The sequence below is a fragment of the Lactuca serriola genome, chromosome 2 (genome assembly GCF_051521515.1).
Source record: "Lactuca serriola cultivar US96UC23 chromosome 2, Lser_US96UC23_V15, whole genome shotgun sequence".
Classification (NCBI taxonomy): Eukaryota; Viridiplantae; Streptophyta; class Magnoliopsida; order Asterales; family Asteraceae; genus Lactuca; species Lactuca serriola.
Window position 1 is genome coordinate 195,227,056 of NC_136409.1, and position 20,946 is coordinate 195,248,001.

General features: G+C 31.2%; 1 protein-coding gene across 1 annotated transcript; it reads left to right on the plus strand.

The window, feature by feature from the left end:
* Positions 1-11,080: 11,080 nt before the first annotated feature.
* LOC145087960 (aldehyde dehydrogenase family 3 member F1-like) lies at positions 11,081-15,524 on the plus strand. The gene is made up of 10 exons (XM_079026118.1): positions 11,081-11,351; positions 11,602-11,670; positions 11,760-11,856; positions 12,726-12,932; positions 13,016-13,140; positions 13,712-13,816; positions 13,924-14,096; positions 14,399-14,489; positions 14,619-14,768; positions 15,164-15,524. Exons 1-10 carry the CDS (start codon positions 11,151-11,153, stop codon positions 15,404-15,406), a joined length of 1,461 nt encoding a protein of 486 aa, XP_078882244.1. The 5' UTR covers positions 11,081-11,150; the 3' UTR covers positions 15,407-15,524.
* Positions 15,525-20,946: the final 5,422 nt, after the last annotated feature.

Sequence of the window (20,946 nt, forward strand, 5' to 3'; positions counted from 1 at the left end):
AAGTGACGACTTGAAATTTGGGCATCGCTTCGCTTCTAGCAACTGTCTTTTCCTTTAACGTACCATAACATTATTTTCGCTAAGTATTAATCTATTATTTATTACGACTAATTATTATTCTAGATTCATCATTAACTCAAAGTCTACTTTCATGATCTATCAAGCAAGGAACAACTAGGTAGGATCATATTGGAGGTAGGGTCCGTTTGGTATACGAAGTATACTGTTTGGAAATCCTACTTTAAACACCTCACTAAATCACAGCCTAGACATCATCCCCGTAAGTAGATCAATCAGTATAACAAGTTGGAATCACTGATAAATCTTGTTTAGAGGTTCATAATAATGATAATGAACTTAAACATATGTTATACTTAAAGTAGGGTAAGCATAACTCACTTACAAGGGGGTTTAGTGAAGAACCGGGCTCTACGCGGACAACACTTCTGAGTCGAAAGCTCTTCTCTTCGGAGCTTTCTAGTGCTAGGGAAAGGCTTAGATGGTTTAGGGGTGTTTGGGAGAGATTTGGTTGAGAAGGTGTGGAGAAATGAGTGAAAAACGAGCTCTATTTATAGGCTGTCAGCATCGCGTACCCAGGGCATACTCAAGAATTACGCTGGGCATAATGGCTAAAACAGCAGTACGCTAGGCGTACCAAGAATTATGTTGGGTGTACTTAGAGTTATGATGGGTGTACTCCGTCTAGGTATCGCAATCTCGTTCCAAGTCGTGGGGAGGAAGTACTGACCCAGATCTTGTCACATGGCACTTCGAGGTTTAATCCAAAAATTATTTATTTTCTAAAGTCAGTAACTTTCGCATACAAGCTCTGTTTTTAACGTTCCTTATATCCACGCGTAGGTAGCGACGTTATCTACAACTTTCGTCTAGACTCCATCAGCTAACTTTGAATTTATTTTTAAATTTGTATTTTAACAGGATTAGACAGTTAAAGTCTGTTAAAAATTTATAACTTTGTCATCCGACGTCCGTTTTCGAATGTTTTTATATCGTTGAGCTCCTATTAACGAGATCTTTAATTCGCGTTTAGGTTGTGTCGGCTAATATTCGATCGATCTAAAATTCGATTTCCGGGCTGTATACTGTTACGTTAAATCTTAGAAAAATCATAACTTCCTCTAAGGAAGACACATTTGGACGTTCTTTATATACATGCTCTCGGTTTAACATCTAATAAGAATTTTGTTTAGATCTCTAAGGCTAAAAGGTATTTTATCAAAAACTCACATTTTACGATATGCGACGTCGTGTCAGTTTAGTCGCAAAACTCCGACGAGTCATACTTCTTCGTTATAAGTCGGATTTCTGCGTTCTTTATATGTATGAAATCCTTGTGACACATTTTATAACGTTTGTTAAGATTATTTATCCTAAATAATCTTCTATCAAAAAGTCATTTTTAACGCTTATTATCTCTAAATTGACTAGCCCGAATCTGTGGGCGTTAGAAACACAAACTCGAACAAAACCAATAATTTGGTGAAGATGACGAGGAATCAGAATGCCACTACCACCATGACCTGGAAAACGAAATTAGAGAGACGAAGGACGGTGTAGAAACCCTTCGTCAGAGTTCAGATCTATTTCGCCGCCATCATCCTCGACAAACCCTAGCCGTTGCGACCTTCGTTTCTATCCTTTTCCGTCAATTTTTGACCACCACCAACACCATCTTCATGTCACCTTCTCAGGTGAATAGATCTAAATTGGGAAAGGCGACGAGGGGACCAAGTCTAAACCCTAGACACCGCCACCTTCAACCCCCTGCTAGATCTCTCGTAGGTTTAAAAAACCCTAGCTTCATCGAGCAGTACACGTCGTTGTGGTGGTTCGATTCGTGTTGGGATCTGGAGATATAAAGAAACAACGTCGATCCGAAACCCTTGTGGTCGATCTACCCCAAGGTCTTTGTTTTCAGATGAAGAAAGAGAGATGGAGGTTCGATTCGTGTTGGGATCTAGAGTACAAACTCGTCTTCGTCGTCGTCTCTGTAAACTGTAGCTTCGATCTCTGTGTCGTCGTTGCTGTCACCTCTAAAGAACTCCGATAGTGGTAGGGATGATGAAGGTGCTGCTTTAGAGGTGTTTGTAAAGCTTTACCGATGACTGCTTCAGTAATGGTAGGGCAGTCAAGCAAGAACAAACCTAAGCTTTGTAGTAGAGATGAATGATTTTGTTGATGGGTTCAAAGGGTTTTGATTTTTTGTTCATTGATGTTCCAGAAAGAGAGAGAGGGAGAGGGAAAAGAGAGAGAGAGAGAGAGAGAGAGAGAGAGAGAGAGAGAGAGAGATGGAGAAAGAGAAAGAGAGAGAGAGAGAGAGAGAGAGATATGAGTATTTTCTTTTTTCTTGTCTTTTTAGATTTTTGTAATAAAAAAACTGAAAAAGAAAATACCAAGGGCAAAGTCATCATTTTATAAAAAATAAAACAAAATTGACCAATCTCACAACAAAATGAAACTTTTGGACAACCCTTGTGAGTCCAAACTTGTTTGGACCAAACTTGCTAGTTTTGACATACCACAAGGACCATTCTTGCAATTTTGTCTTTCCGTCTTCTTATAAACCTCCTCACTAAAAATGGTTCGGGTTTGGTCCCCTGAAGAAGAGACTTTACTGGCTCATTTATGGATTAATGTAACAGAAGACCCAACCAACATTAAAGTCAATGCACATAGTTTTTGGGGGAGAGTTTCCGAAACATACTACCGTCAAACAAGTGTTCCTCGAAGTATAGATCAACTCTTCTCCAAATGGAGACATGCAAACTTATTTGCAACTCATTTTAACAATGTGTTTCCTAGGGTGATGCATGAAATCGAAAATGGTGAAAATGAAAATACTTTGTTAGAGCATTTGAAAATACTTTGTTTCGCAGGGTGATGCATGAAGCGGAAAATGGTAAAAATGAAAAAACTTTGCTTGGAGCTTATTGTGTTGGAGCTGACAAACATTTCTGGTTTGTTGAGTTTTGACAGATTGGCAAATTGTGAAGCAGTGCCCCAAATGACGTCAAATTTAAAGTCATTGGCTTCTAATTTCTAGTCGGTTGTATGTTTAAATTTCTAATGTGGTGTTTTTAATTTAAGTGTGATGTTTTTGAATTTCTAATGGTTCTATGATGTTTTTAATTTGCAGTGGTGTGTTGTAATTTTCTTTTCTAATTTAATGAAATTTTAGTTTTTAAAAAAATAATAGGTTTGTTGTTTTTCTATATTAATTTTACTTTCCAATTTAATGAATCTTTAGGTTTTATAAAAATAATATGTTTGAAATTTTAAAATTTAATTTTAAACAGTGAATATTACAAAATGTCAACCCATGCCTTGTAAATAACAAAAAAAATTAAAGGGTATGACAAATCCTAATTGTCGTCTAGATGGACTATCATAAAGGTGACATCATTCATTCCAAAGAAAAAACAAAAAACATCGAAGCGTGAACATATCTCTTAGTTAATATAAGGGAAAATGACTTATAAGGGTAACGAAGTATTAGACTTGTACAAAGAATATCATTGAACTTTTTTTTGTACACATATCACCAATCAACTATAGCTTTTGTACACATATGACCATTAAACTTCACCTTTGTTCAAAAAATACCATTATGTTACTAGTAATAGTAGGTCACTAGCCACGTAACATGCCACGTGGCATGCCATGTAGCTGCTGACGTGGATTTTATTGTATATTATGTACACATTATACCATTAAACTATTTTTTGTACACATTATTCCATTAAACTTTCTTTTTTATGTACATTTTACCATTAAACTTTTTGTACATATTTTACCATTAATCTTATATAATTTATTCAAAAAATATCATTTCAAAAAATACATATTTTTACATAAAATGGGTTTTCCATCACCTATTGTGACTTCTTGATTTTGTAAGGTTTGGGAGAAACGGTTTGTTTTTTACAATGATAATAAGGACTTTCTTTTACAACTACATTGTGAATTTATGTTGTCCATACATCAATTGAAACCCACAAGGTTTGAACTTGAGATTTTATCTGGAGCGCCGAAGAAATACTTAATTGTTCATTATTTTAGCTAATGTCTAGTAAACATATTCTTATAAGTCATTTTCTTAGGAAACTACGTTTGAGGCACACTTATAAACTCATGAAACATTTTGTACATGTTACCTTATTATAATTCCCCCTCTTCTTGATTATGGTTGATGATTAAAAAAGTGCATTGAAATTATGACGTTGTTTACCGATAGGAAAATGACTTATAATGATAAGTTTACTAAAATTTAGAAAATCAGTAAAATCCACATCAGGTGATGGGAAACCTACTTTTATGTAATGATATGTATTTTTTGAAATGTTATTTTTTTCAATAAATTATATAACATTAATGGTAAAATGTGTACAAAAAAAAGTTTAATGGTAAAATGTGTACAAAAAAAGTTTAATGGTATAATGTGTACAAAAAATAGTTTAATGGTATAATGTGTACATAATAAACAGCAAAATCCACGTCAACAACCACATGGCATGCTACGTGGCTAATGACCTATTATTATCGGTAATATAATGGTATTATATGTGTACAAAACCTATAGTTGATTGGTGATATGTGTACAAAAAAAAAAGTTCAATGGTATTTTTTGTACAAGTCTAATACTTTGTTACCCTTATAAGTCATTTTCCCTTAATATAAACATTTGAATAAACCTAAAAAGCAACGTGGCAAATGGAATGACATGTCGTGGAACTTCACACCTTCACATGTGGTGGCTTTAATACGGCTCAATGTTCAAAATTAAATGTTTGTTGTATCATGTATGCGTAGGATTTTATTAAGGACTAATATTATAAAAGTTATAAATTTTTAATGAGTAATTGGAAAAAGCCTTATTAGTTTTATTATTACTAGGTGTAAGGTCTATGTATTACATGAGTTCATTTAAAAGAAAAATTAACTATGGAATTCTTAATATTTTAAGAAATTTGAATTTATAAGAAAAATTATAAAAATAATGAATTATTAAAATTAAAGTGTTTTTTTTTTAATTTTGAACTAATAATTTAGATAAATAAACTTAGGAAACTAATAAGAATTAAATTTTGAAATTTTGAAATTAGAAGAAATATTAATTAATGATATTGATATGCATTTATTATTACATTTATTGCAATTATTAAATTTAAATATTATGTGAGTTTTAATAAAATAGAAAAAACCACAAAATGTCATGTGGAAAAAATTTATTTGAAAAAAACCACAAAATAACATTTGACAAATTGAATGAAAATGTGACAAGTGTCAAAAAAAATTTCATTTATTATAGTAGATTACTATAATCATCATTTTCTCGTAGAATTATCACTCTAGTCCACTTAACGAGTTTCATGGTTAACTTGGTTATTTATTTATTATTTTTTTTTGCAAAATCAGTCGTAAAAAGTTTAAATTTGGTCTTTGAGGTTTGCAAAAAATTACACCACATGATTTTTTAACTTTATTTTTTCGTTTTTTGTAAACTTTATTTATTTTTGTTCTTTTTATAAATATATACACATTTTTTATTTATTTTTTCAACAATTTGTTTTTTTACCTTTTGTTTTCTATTTTTTTTCTATTATGGTTTTTCTAATATTTTTATTTATTTTGATTCAAGTAAACGAACTTGAATTCAATTTAAATTACTATAACAAGTTTTTTTTATAGAGACCGACTATTATTATATTTTTTGCTCATTCTTTTAGTTTATTATCAAATTGAAAAATATTATCTTGAATTTAAACTATTGATATCACATATAGAAATATGATTTAATTTGCAAGCTATATAACACATTGAATAAATATAATTTTTTTAATTTTCACTTTTTCGTAACATAAATATAATAGCACTAAAGAAAAAAAGAATAAAAAGAAAATAAGTTGGACCGAAATTACAAATATAAACATAAATACTTTATTTACTTGAATAAAAATAAAAAAGTTACAAAAACTATAAATTATCAAAATTGTAATATACTCTAATATATTAATACATTTTATATTTTTTGAAAAAATATCAATAAAAAGTTAAAAATACAGAAAAAAACAAATAATTGGAAAACAAAATAAGAAAAATAAATAAATAAATAAAAAGATGAAAAAACTAAAAATATAATACGAAAAGAAAAATGAAAAAAAAACAGAAAAAAAAAACTCTAATATACTCTATATATAGTTATATACACTAAAAAAATAGAAAACAAAAGGTAAAAAAATCAAATTGTTGAAAAGTTTCGAAAAATGAAAATAAATAAAGTATATATAAAAAAAGAAAATAAAAATGTATGTACATTTAAAAAAAAACAACAAAAAAAAAAAACAAAAAAAAAACAAAACAAAAATAAATAAAGTATACAAAAAACGAAAAATAAAGTTAAAAAATCATGTTATGTAATTTTTTGCAAACCTTAAGGATCAAATTTGAACCTTTTAGAAATGGTTTTGCAAAAAAAAAAAATTAAACAAGTTTACCATGAAATTCGTTAAGTGGGCTAGAGCAATAATTCTGCGAGGAAGTTGTGGTCATAGCAATAATAAAAAAATATTATGACTTTTTCTAATTACATGTTAAAAATTTAAGGCTTTTATAATATTAATCCTTTTATTAAAGAATAAAATAATTTTATAAAGGAAGAAGTAAATTTGAGACATGTATTCAACGGAAGAAGTTTGATGACAATGTTGACCTAAATATTCTTTATACATGGAAATCTTCTTCGACAAAACAGAAGAAATAGAGATGATATTATGTATCCTAAGTTTCTAGTTTGGATTTAAACACAAGCTGGACCCCTACCATTGTCAAGCATTGATTGAAAGAAGCTGGGCTCAGAGTTATATAAATGAACGAAAGTAACCCTAGTATCGTCAATAATGAGTGGTGGGGGTGGGGGTGGGGGGCTCAAACTCCTTATCTTAAATAGCTAATATAATAGATGGGATTTATTAGAAAGAAATATTATAGTTTCAACATACATGTACATCTCAAAGAAGATTTTGTTATGTTGTGCTTTTTATTTATGGGGGATGTGGTGATTTTTTGAACAAAAGTGATGCGGCAAGATTGCCTTGGTTGATAGTATTGTTATATGGCTTTTCAATTGGGCTTGTTTTTTGTTTTAAAAATAAAAGATTAACCGGAGTATATGGTTATAAAACCATATTATATCTTTGTAATTTTGTTTTCTAGCATATTGTTTGATTTTTGTTTTTATAAATTCGGTTGTTCTAAAAAAGGGTTATTGTCACTGTAGCTCAACAATGTTTCGTATACTGGTTTGAATGGTTCATCGTGATTTTTTTTTGCCTTTGGAGGGTACAAAGTTGTGTTTTACTAGTTAATCCCGTACATTTACTCATTTTTGAAGGTTACACTGCCTTGTCAACTGAAAACTAAGTAGGCGAGTCAACAATGACTAAGTGGTGAGTCGACACATCATTGTCACGAAGAGTTATTACCCTAACTTCTTCAACATTCACAACTTCATCTTTGATGATCTCTCCCTCTACCCCTCCATCCCGCCAGCATCCCCTACAACCCCGACTACATGCTCTTTGTCTCTGTTTCTCTCCCAATACAATCCGTGTATGGACATCTCTCCATTTGCCGTCAAAAAATACATCAAGACGATGATAAAAGGCGGGGATAAGAACTGACAATGATGCTAGTGAGGAGGGGAAATGTCGACGGTGACCGGAGTACTTGTAGGGAAACCGGAAAAGACATTCGTTTCAGATAGGTAACTGAAGAAGACGACAGTTTCAGTTGGGTGACCGATGGGTAACTGGAGAAGACGACCGAAATTTCCCTACACCGTCTTTCTCAAGAAACCCATAGTAAGATCTTTGGTATATGATAACATTTTGAGTTTTTCAAGAAACTTGAAAATTCCGAAGTATCAATTCAAAATACAAGAAAAAAAATTCAAAAATTATATGTAACTAAATCTTCGACTATCAAACAACAACTGAAGCGGCGAAACAACCGAAGGATCCAATAAATTTCGGTGAACAAACTCATAACTCTGGAGCACCCGATTATCAACAAAGTTCAAAGCCATGTTCATGGCTTTCCGACAACTTGCTCCGGTGAACGATGACTCTCGTAACACACTGTATCGCTCACTCACCTTCTCTACATGTTCCCGTCATAACATAGTCGTCGTTGTTTCAATCTCCAGGTACCTCTATGTTATTTTATTCAATGTATTGACGATCAAAACCCAATACCCTGCGTTTAACCCTAACCAACCTATTTGTCTAAATTAGAAGATTTAGGGTCCCATGTCAGCCCATGAATCCAAGAATTTGAGCGACCATTGACAACTTCTGATTAGAAAGAAACCTACGTTCAACCCTAACCAACTTTTCTTCTCGTAAACCTCTTTCGTCCACTCATGGACGACAAAGTTATAATCTTGTACCGATGTAACGGAAGTTTGTACTCCATGTCCGTAAACACCGCATCTACATCGAGCCACCAGATCCATTCGGCTTCCTGCCGAGCAAATTTTTGGGTTTCTTGAGAAATATGTGGATTTTAGAGAGAAAAACATGAGACATGATCAAGGGAGGACAAGAAATATAAAGAAACATGTGGGCCTCATCTAGGTGGCATATGCAAACTGATGATTAGGATGGGGGTTATCGGGTGACCCCTTCAAATTTTTCATAATGACCTTTTAAAACCTAAAAACACAAGGCCGTACCCTTCAAAGACAAAAAATGACGATGAACCATTTAAATCAATATACTAAATATTGTTGGTTTACAATAACAATAACCCGATAGGATAATATAGTGACATATAATTATGTGTAATACTATACTAGAATATTAAATATATTAAATATTTTATTAAAATATGACATAGAATATATTTTTATAATTAATACTCTACATATTTATATTATAATATTACATATAAATAATGAATTTTTAATTATACTTTTGAAATAAAAAATTTCAAAAAATATATTTATTTTTTATGTTTTTCATGTAAATAAATATACAAAATTGCATTAAATTCGCTACATTTTTAAAAATTATAACAAAAGTCATTATATATATATATATATATATATATATATATATATATATATATATATATATATAATTTTAACACAAAATGTAATATCATCAAAAATGTCACGTCATCTTGCAATATAAGTATGTCAATATGTCATATCATAAAAAATTGACATGTCAACGTGTCACATTATCAAAAACTAATGGGATAATGACTTAAAAGGGTAATATATTTTTCGATTTGTACACATTTAGTCACTGAGTTTTTTTTTCGTCCACATTTACCCCTTAAACTTGTTGAACTGTACACATTCAGTCCTTATGACCAGTTACTCCAGGTTAGCCGAGAAAAATGATTTAATAGGGCAATATATTTTTCATTTTGTGCACATTTAGTCCTTAATATTTTTGTACACATTTAGTCCTTAATATTTTTTTGTTTCAAAATAAGTCATTTTTGTTTTTGTACACATTCAGTACTTATGAATGTTTTCTTTAGGTTTTTCTCACGACATTTTACATGAGACAATCATTGATGAAGTGTGTGAGGCTGTTGATGTTTATGTGTGATGTCTCATTTTCAAAACCAAAAAATTTCATTTTTAAATAAGGCAAAACTTCGTAATTATAAATCCATTATTAAGAAAAAACGTTTATTCCAAAATATATTTATCGAAAATCAGAGTAATATAAGAAAATATGTAATCCTCAATAATGTTGATGAGTGTGTATAGCTATGCATTCGCCTTCTCACGACCAACGATAGAACCTGAAAACATAAATAACTGGGTAAGCACAAAGTTTAGTGAGTTTCCCCCAAAATACCCAACACAACAAACGTATTATTATGCATAACGGACCACACTCATTAGATTGGTATACCTTGGCCTACTCAGTAATCGGACTGGAATGCCAACATGCAACAGGTCCAATCAGTAATCGGACTGGAATACTCAGGGTTTGTTGGTATGACGTCTTATTCCAACCGCTCTTCTCGAGTCTTCGTGTCTACAGCTTATAGCCGACCCGCACCAGGTATCTTGGCCTACAACATATAGCAGGACCACCTGAAACTATCCCACCACCATATGACTATCCCACATAAGATGTCGTGAGAAAAACCTAAAGAAATCATTCATAAATACTGATGAATAAAAAACAAAAATGACTTCTTTTGCAATAAAAAAAATATTAAGGACTAAATATGTACAAAAATATTAAGGACTAAATATGTACAAAATGATAAATATATTACCCTATTAAGTCATTTTTACCGGTTAACATGGAGTAGCCGGTCATAAAGACTAAATGTGTACAGTTTAACAAGTTGAAGGGGTAAATGTGGACGAAAAAAAAAAACTCAGTGACTAAATGTGTACAAAGCGAAAAATATATTACCCTTTTAAGTCATTATCCCAAAACTAACATATCAACATGTCACATTATCAAAAACTAACATATCAACATGTCATATCAGGAGTTAGAATTGTAAAAATTAAAAGATATAGTGTCCAATTTAAAACAAAAAATAAAACAATGTCTAAATCAACTTTTCGTATAAGCTTAAGATTTTTATATGAATTTGATCATAAATATAAAATTTACCAATTCAACATGATTGTATTTTACAAAGTACCTAATTTAACACGTAAAAATAGACTTTAATTATCTATAATGCAAATTAAAATAGGGACATTTCAAAACTAAAAAGAATAATTTTCACGACAAGAATTGTCTACAATGCAAACTAGAATAGGGACATTTTAAAACTATAAACATAAATTGTTAGGCTGTAACGGCAATAACCTAAACAAATACCAACATTTAATGATTTAATATATTTTTCTACGTTGTATAATTATTTTATGCGATATTCACCGATCAATGATCAAATTTGGTTAAAAAGGAGTGATGCATCAAACCACTTGAATTTTGGTGGGTGAGTATATTTATGAAACCCAATAAAAGCCTGTGTACTACTGCCATACTATCAATATATATAGGTCTCTACCAACAAGGAAACGATATAACTTGTCTACGAACATTTAGAAATAATAACTTCATTCTGAAATACACAAAATGGGGTCACTTATGGGTGATTTTGAAGAAGAATTACAAGAAGTGAGGGACACTTTCAATAGTGGGAAGACAAGAGAAATCTCCTGGAGGAAGTCACAGCTACAAGCCATACTCTCTCTTCTCAAAGAGAGAGAAAGTGATATTTTCAAGGCTCTTAATCAAGATTTGGGCAAACATCATGTTGAAGCCTTTAGAGATGAGGTATATATGTGTGTCAAATGATTATATAAACGTAATCTTTATTGATATGTAAGATCGAAATCAAATTTAAAAAAAAAAGTATTCTAATAATATCTAGCTTTACAAAAATTAAATATAATACAAGTTTTTATCATTGAACGTAAATTAAAACATGTTTATATATATTATTGTGCTTTATAAAAACTGGTTTATCATACTCATAATTGAAAACTTAAACTCATACATATGTATATATTCATATTCATTACAGATCGGAACAGTGGCAAAATCTGCTAAGTATGCCCTTGGAAACTTAAACAAATGGACGGCTAGCAAAAGGGTAATCTTTTTTTTTTTTTTTTTTTTTTTTTTTTTTTTATGTTTTGGAAAAATATGTTGAGGGTAAAATAGTAATTTTGGTGTCGACAGGTTAAATTGCCACTGGCTGCTTTCCCTGGTACAGCGAAGTTGGTTCATGAACCCCTTGGTGTTGTCCTCATCATATCATCTTGGAATTTTCCATTTGGTACCCTCAAGTTTTATTACTTTTACATAATTAACCCCTGTGTTACTGGTTAAATGGATATGTTAAGAATCGATTTTATTCTCTGGACCATTTAAATCTCGTCTTGCTAATTAATATGTACCTGTCATCTTTATTCTTCCAAATCCTTGTTCCCCTAAATGTATCACTATAACTATTTTTCTATATATTTTTAATAATTTTTCTTTTCTAGTTAAGTCAGCCTTCACTCTCTTTTTTTTTTTCTTTTTTTTAATATAACTTTACACTAAAATTTTAAATTTTGACTAATTCTTTGTTTATCAACGAGATCATTTTCTAATATTATTGATTTTATGAAGGAATTTTCTTTTTGGAAACCACATCAGAACAGTGGGTCACTGGTACTAAATTTGATGGGCAAACTAGTTAAAAGACTATTTTGTCCTTCTAAAAAATACATAGTACTACATTTACGTTACATATAAATGACATTTTGTACAAGTGTAACAAATAGTAGCGTATGACAAAAATAAAAAATAAAAATATAGTTATAGACTCCTAGCTTGTGCAAAAATCAAAATTCACAATAAGCTTTTTCAAGTGGTGACAACGATAATAGTCAAATTACATGTATCTTTACTCCTTTCTATAAATGTATCCAAATTCATGGAACAATTAGGGAAAGGGTCGTCGTTTTCTTAACATTAAATTGTTGAAATTCAAATAAATATGTAGTTATGGATGGATAATTGGATATGATATTTTGATATTTATGTCTCTTTCCATGACCAAGACATTTGATAATTGATATAGATGGATTAAATTTTCTATAATCATTATTAATTGTTAAAAAAAATATTTATATTTTTAATGGTTGTTGTATGAATTAGGGTTATCATTTGAACCAATTATCGGCGCAATAGCAGCAGGAAATACGATAATCCTAAAGCCTTCAGAACTTTCTCCAGCTTGTTCCTCAGTTCTCGTTAAGACAATCCATGATTACCTTGATAACTCTGCTATTAAGGTTATCGAAGGTGGAGCCTCAGTTGGTGAAAAACTTCTTCAACATAATTTTGATAAGATTTTCTTCACAGGTAACACTTAATGTTATGTATGTATGTATGTATGTATGTATGTATGTATGTGTGTTAACCATGATTATATTAACTGATCATAGGGGGTGGAAGAGTGGCCCAAATTGTTATGGCAGCGGCTGCAAAGAATCTAACTCCTGTGACTTTGGAGTTGGGTGGAAAATGCCCTGCTGTGGTTGATTTCATCTCTAGTACATGGGATAGAAAGGTAGGGTCTATTTTGGTATAATATTTAATATACTACTTTTTATATATTAAACAAATGGTGACAAAATATCAAGTTTTTATTTTATGTTTTTATTTAATGTTATTTAATAATTTATTTTAATAACAAGATTTAGAATAAACACTAAAAGAATTTTAAGCAAATTTCATGTCATTTTACATGTTCCATTTACAGTATTTTTTGTATTTTATAGGTTTAACCAATTATCAATAAGTTACAACATGGTTTATATGACTTGTGGGTGAATTGAAATCACCTGACATGGGATTGTATTTTTCTTAAGTTTCAACACATGGACGAGTAGAGCTTAGAAACTTGGTAGAGGGAAAACAATTATAATAATTAATATAAAATATATAAAATTAATATTTTTAAATGCATGTCTTTAAACATAAAACATGTATAAACAATGTTTTAACAAGATTTTGATGGCTGTCAGTAAATAAAATTTAATTTGTGTTAACAAGCAAACATATCTATACAATTACATCATGTAACATAATTTTGCTCTATAAATTATAAATTATAAATTTTGTTTTTATTTCCATAATAGATTGCAATGAAAAGAATTATTTGGGGTAAATTTGGAGCGTGTGGTGGGCAAGCTTGTATTGGAATTGACTATATTCTCACACAGAAGAAATTCGCACCAACTTTGGTAAAATCGCAGCTATATTTTACTGATTTTTTCTATTTAATAATTTATATTGTTACGTTTATGACAATAATCAAAAGATATAAATTTGTATTTCTTATAATATATAGGTGGAATTGTTGAAAAAATACATCAAGAAATCTTTGGGAGACAATCCAATGGAATCTAACAGCATTGCTAAGATTATAAACAATAAACACTTTTCAAGATTGAAGGGACTTCTAGATGAACCTCTTGTAAAATCTTCTATCGTTTTTGGTGGTTCATCAAACGAAGAAAAACTGTAAGGAAATTTTTGTTGACCTTTTTTTATCGCCAGAGGGAAATTTTGTAAAATATTAATGGGTTGACGTGGTAAATGAGTAACAAATTATTATTTCTTTTTTACAAAACATCATTGTCTTAAAAAAAATACTATCAAAACATTTTGTTCACTGAATATCTTTTTTAATGATTTTTTGTGAATGAAAATTTCCATTTTAAGCCCGATACCAATTATCACAGTGTTTTGTGAGTATATTAAAAAAAAAATTGTTACTCACCTATGACATAAACCCGATACCAATGATGATTTATGTGGTGTAGATTTATTGAGCCGACAATATTGCTTGATCCTCCACTTGATTCTGCGATCATGACAGAAGAAATCTTTGGTCCATTGCTTCCAATTATCACAGTAAGAACACAACCTGGTCTCCATCATGTTATACACTTCATGTATCATCGATAATTTGCAATGTCCTATGCTTAATGCCTTGAGTACAAATAGATGATCAACCTTTGATCATTTGACTTTTGCATGCAGTTGGAGAATATTGAAGATAGTATTGAGTTTATAAGAGCAAGGCCAAAACCACTTTCTGTTTATGGCTTCACAAATAATGAAAAACTTCAGAAAAGGATGATTTCTGAAACATCATCGGGCAGCATTACATTTAATGATGCCATCATTCAAGTAATAACTTATATATTGTTCGTTATATATGGCCATATAATATGGACACTAAGTAACTATTAAAATTAATATGAAAGTTATTTATAATGCATTGAATTTATAAAATTTAATGGATTCACATATCTTAAGTTTAGTTTTTATAAAATCATTTAATTATACAATATATTGAACTCTATAAAATTAAATTAAATAGACTATACTTAAAGAAAAATTAAAAAACCTTAGAACTTCAAGCATATGGAATGCCAACTTGTATGCCATTATGCTTGGAGTTTAATCCAATTAGACATTTCATTTAATTCAAAAATCCCATTAAATCATGTATTATAGATGTTCTAATAGTCATTGCTCATGTCAAAGTAACATTTTTTTGTTTTATATAAAAAATAATACAGTATGCTGTTGACACGCTGCCATTTGGCGGAGTTGGCGGAAGTGGGTTTGGAAGATACCATGGAAAATACTCTTTTGAAAATTTCAGTCATCAAAAGGCGGTGATGATGAGAGGATATCTTATTGATTTTGGGTTCAGATATCCTCCATGGAACAATAAAAAATTACAACTACTTAAATCAGGATTGCGGTATGATTACGTTAAACTTGTTTTTATTAAAATAGGATTGATAAAGAAAGCTTAAATATGGTCCTTGTATGCTAAATATTTTTATATTTAAATAATCGTGTGAATGGCAGTGGTTTTTTTTATATGTAATGACCGGGACTAAGGATATAAATATAGCAAATGTTACTTTGAAATTCTAAGCAATGGTTTAAGTTGTGAGTAAGTTGTTTTTCCCTAATCATGTGTTAATGAATTAATTAGGGTTATCAATATGGTGCCTTTGTAGTTATTTTGTAAAAAACTGTCTAATCTTAATGGAAAGATATAAAATGAGTCCTTTTTTTATAACGACGAGTTAGAGTTAGTATATGTCCTTTGTTAGAAACACATTGTTATATATCTTGTTAGTCAAGTGGGATAGCCATAACTTCTTCCCTTTTATATCAATAGATTATGTAGAGTAGGGATGTTATTCGATTCGGAATCGGACCGAATCGACCCGAACCCAAATAACCTGAAAACCGAATAAAGATAATTGCATGAAAACCGGACCGATTAACCAATATGGGTTCGGTTCGGTTCGGTTCGGTTCGGTTCGGATATTAATCTATTAGGTTTGATTATTACCCGAACAACCTGAATAAAATGTACAAGATGATTAAGAACCTAATATAACCGAAAAGTACCGAATAAACCGTATTAGGATTTTATAACCCGAATAGTAGAATAACAATATATTTTTATACATCAACATAAAACATTTGAAAACTAACATAACACAATAATGTATTGAAAGACTAGCATTTATATAGTAGATTAACATACTAAAAATTAATTTTTTACTTGAGTTTCTGGAGTTGGAGCCAAAATTTTCATGACTAGACAAAGTAGGAATTCGTGAATCCTTAGAGACAATAGGAAGAGTCAATTTTGGAAAGTTTGAAACAAAATGAAGGATTGACATAAGTGATTTCGAGTTTGAAAATAGTTAAGAATATTGGTTGATTTTGAAACGACGAGAACGAGAGCGTACGGTTTTTTTTTTTTTTTTCTGTTCTAAACGATAAGGAAAGAAGTGTGAATCGTGATTTTGATTTCTATCGATCAGAGCAGGGGGACGAGGAATGTTTATTCGAGTCGTGTATTTTGAACTGAATAAGCTCTTATTTGGGTAATCCAGACCGAATAACCCAACAACCGAATAAGCATAATATAGATACCCGAAATCCGAATTGAATTGCTTATTTGGGCCTAATTCAGTTTGGTTTGGTTCGGGTTTTTCGGGCCAAATTATCATCCCTAATGTAAAGTATAATATCTTATCGACAATATTTAATTACATTATAAGTTTTGGTCTCTTGTATATGATGATAGTTTTTATCTTGACATTGTTGTATAAAAGGTTAATCTTACATAACGAGGAATTTAAGTCCGTGCTACGATTAGGAGTGTTCATTTGGATGGATCGGTTTAATCCGATCCGATCAAGTGAATCCAAATTAATTTCGGTTTTCAAAACGTAGATCCAAATAGTCCAAACTAAATTCAAATCTGATCCGATCCAACCAAATTATAATTCGGTTGGATTGGTTTTTTACAATTCGGTTTTCAAGAATCAAGACATTGAAACAAATATATAACTTTAGTATTAACTTACTCTATAATATAAACTAAAAAATATTGTTTAATTAGTTGTGAACTAAAACTTATAAATAACTATCAAGAAAAATATATTATAGTTTACTACTTTATAGACAATTTTTTTTTATAAGAAGTACATATTAAAGTATTATAATTGATGAAAAATTTTAATATATTAAAAGAATAATTTAGTAAATTTATAATTTTTAAAGATATATATTAAAAAGAACAAAATAATAAATTGTAATTCGGTTTTTTTGGACTATTCGGTTTTTATTTTATAAACCAAAACCAATCCGAAATCCAAAATAATAATTCGGTTTTGCTAAAAACCAATCCAAAAATTCAAATATCCGAACCAAATAGTCCGATCCAAATTGTCCAAATGGACAATTCGGTTTTATCCAAATAGTGAACAGTCCTAGCTACGATAAGATGGACAATTTATATAATTTTGTTACACATTTATCGTTTTTTTTTTTTATTTTGATACAGGGAACATTTATGTAATTTTGTTTTATACATGAAACATTTTCATAGTTTTGTTACACATGGATTATTTCTGTAACTCTCTTATACAATAACCATTTCTACAATTTTGCCTTTCTATAGAGAGACTTTATCTTAGACGATGATGGTTGTTGTAATTTTGTTACACAATAATCATTTTGTAATTTTTCTCAAGCATTGACCAATTTGTAGTTTTGTTTTTTAGAAACATAATAACTTTTCTCTCTCTTAATTTTCAATCTCCTAATTTCTTTATTATTAGGGAACATTAAATGTGAATGATCAAAATTCAAACATATGAGCAAAGGATTTGCAATCTCCTCTTCGTTTTATCTCTATGTATCATGATATACAACAAAATTGTATTTGTTGTTTAATTAGTTAGAAAACTAATAAGTGTCAAATATCAACACTAACCTTTATCTTCTTCATTTTATCTATCCATATCATGATCCGCAACAAAATTGTGTTTGGATTATTTGTCTGGAACACCGTGCTCTAATTCTTCTCTATCCTCTTCCAAAAAATCTTTAAATCCTCGAAACCAGGTGTAATTAAGTCGGTCAACCAACAAGATAATAACTTTCGTTCATTCATCATCATCATCATCTGATTGAAATGACTTTCATTTATTCTTCATCGATGTTACTTATAGTTGTTTTGTACTCTATGTATACTTTAGGGGCCTTTCTGTAACATTGTAATATATATATATATATATATATATATATATATATATATATATATATATATATATATATATATATATATATATATATAGAGAGAGAGAGAGAGAGAGAGTTAGGTTCAAATGTTTCTACTATCTATTATGTGCATGTATGATTGGTTCTGTACCAATCATTTTAGTTATTTTAAAAAAGTAAGTAATGCATATTAAATGTTGAAGATTTAATTAATAGTCATTATATCTTCAACATGTAGTATGCATTAATTACTTTTTTAAAATAACTAAAATGATTGGTACACAATCAATCCTACATGCACACAATAGATAGTTAGAACACAATAACCTAACCCTATATAGACAGTTAAGGAGACTTTTACCCAAATAACATGGTATCAAGCTAAGGTTTTATTCCCCACATGCTACGTGAACCTCTAGCCACCGTTTTTTTTTTTGGGAAATCACGCTCTCCTCCGATGCATTTCTTCTTCACATTCGAACTCCACTAGTGCTCTCCACTGCTTCCAGCTGAAGTCTCATCCATGTCGTTGTTGTCCTTCTTTGCGGTCACAACGTCATCGTGGTTCCTATATCATTGTGGTTCCTTTTTTTCCAGCATATTGTCGATACTGATTGGTGTGTCTAGCAGTCCCTACCCTCATCGCAACAGCCCACCATGTTTCTTTCTTGTTGCCTGAGGTATTATTTCAATGACTACTTCAGGCTCATCTTCGACCCCATCTCCTTCCAAATTTAGTTTTGTGTGCACTCTAACAAATATTTACAATCAATTTAGATTCAAACTTAATGTTGATGGGTCTAGATACAAACTTTGGCATAAAACATTTTCCAATATGTGTTGTGGTACGTTGTGTTATGGTCACATAATCAGTTCCCACAAGTGAAGACGGTGAATAGTGGTATTATGTTGATACTCCTATCAAATCATGGTTCTATAGTACTTGTCATCCCAGTTTGTTGCAAATTTTCTCTAGTGATAATTGTATCGTTAAAGATCTTTAGGATTAGTTAGATGAGTTTTTTAGGAACAACAAGATCTCTCGTATATTGCAATTATAGGACCAATTCCACAATACTAAGAAGGGTTCAAGTTCCAATACTGAGTTCTGTCACATGCTCAAGAATCTAGCCGATGTTCTCAAGGATGTTGATTCTACAATAACCAACGTTGAACTTGATATCCAAATTTTGAGGCAATTACCGCCCTCATATCATATTTTGTTGATGTCATTACAAACGTGAAACCATTTCCCTCGTTTCTTGAAGCTAAAAACATGCTCATATTGTATGAACCTTGTAATGCGGCATCCAATCACCTTCTTGATCCATCAGTGTCTCAAAGTTCGGCTCTTTATGCATCCTCCAACAACTCGAAAAAATCTAAAAATATATGGACAAAGAACCACAACAATGTAAAAAGCAACTCAAAACAAAGCTCTTCCAGGAAATCTAGTGATCATCCCAACTTTGCAAGTGTACTTGGTCATTTTCCTGCCCCGTAACAAGCTTCTACATTTGGACTTGTTGGCTCCGCAACCTCGCTCCAACAACCTCTGTCGAACACACTGATGTTCAGCTCTTATCTGCATCAACATCATCCTATGCAAGTCACGCCTTCGAACTTGCTTCCTTCGCAGATTCTTGGCTTTCAGTACGCATGCATCGACAACGTTCATGGACCTCGTGAATCAGGTATGTAGACCGATGTTGGATCATTCTATGATCGTGTTTATTGATGATATCTTGCTCTATATTAAGAGACCAATGAAAAGCATGAGGAGCACTTGCAAGAGGTCCTCGAAATCTTGAGGATAGAGAGGTTGTATTCCAAATTCTCCAAATATGAGTTATGGTTGTGTGAGGTGCAGTTCTTAGGTTACCTCGTCAATCAGAATGGTATATTGGTTGATCTGGACAAGATTGAGGTGGTGATGTGATGGGAGTTCCAAGGTCTCCATCTGAGAATTCAGAGTTTCTTTGGGTTAGCAGGCTACTACAAGAGATTCATTCAGGATTTCTTCAAGATTACAGTTCTCTTGACTCGGTTGATGAAGAATAATGTTTCTTTTCAGTGGCAACTTAAGTAGCATGCAACATTTGAGGTTTTTATACAAAAGTTATGCAAGGCGCTGGTTTCGACCCTTCCAGAGGGTGTTGAGGATTTTGTGGTTTACTGTGATGCATCGATTTGGGGTTTGGGTATTGTGATTATGTAGAAGGGCCATGTGATTGCATATGCTTCGAGGTATCTAAAGCCTCATGAGGCAAATTATCATACTCAGACTTGGAGCTAGGGGTCGTGGTTTTCGCCCTGAATATTCGGTGACATTACTTATATGAGTTATATGTACTGTTTTCACTAATCATAAGAGTTTACGTTGTCTAATCTATTAGCCAAACATTAACATGTAGGTGGGAACACATATCGATGGATTTTATCACCAATATTCCGAAGACTCCTCGTGACATCGACATTGTCTGGTGATAGCTAACATGTTAACCAAGAGCCGCCATTTGTGTCTATTCAGGAGAGTTCCTCTGTGGAGAAGCTTGCAGGAATTTATGTTAGACATGTAGTTTCCCGGTATGGAGTACTCGTATAAGTAACTTCGTATTGTTGTAACATCCCATAATATAGGTATTAATCTGTAAACAATCAATTTACCACGAACCACAATGTGGTAGGACCTACGACGTAGTGCCTCGATGATTTCAAGTACAAATGAGATCATATTACTCATAAGTGCCTTTGGGATACC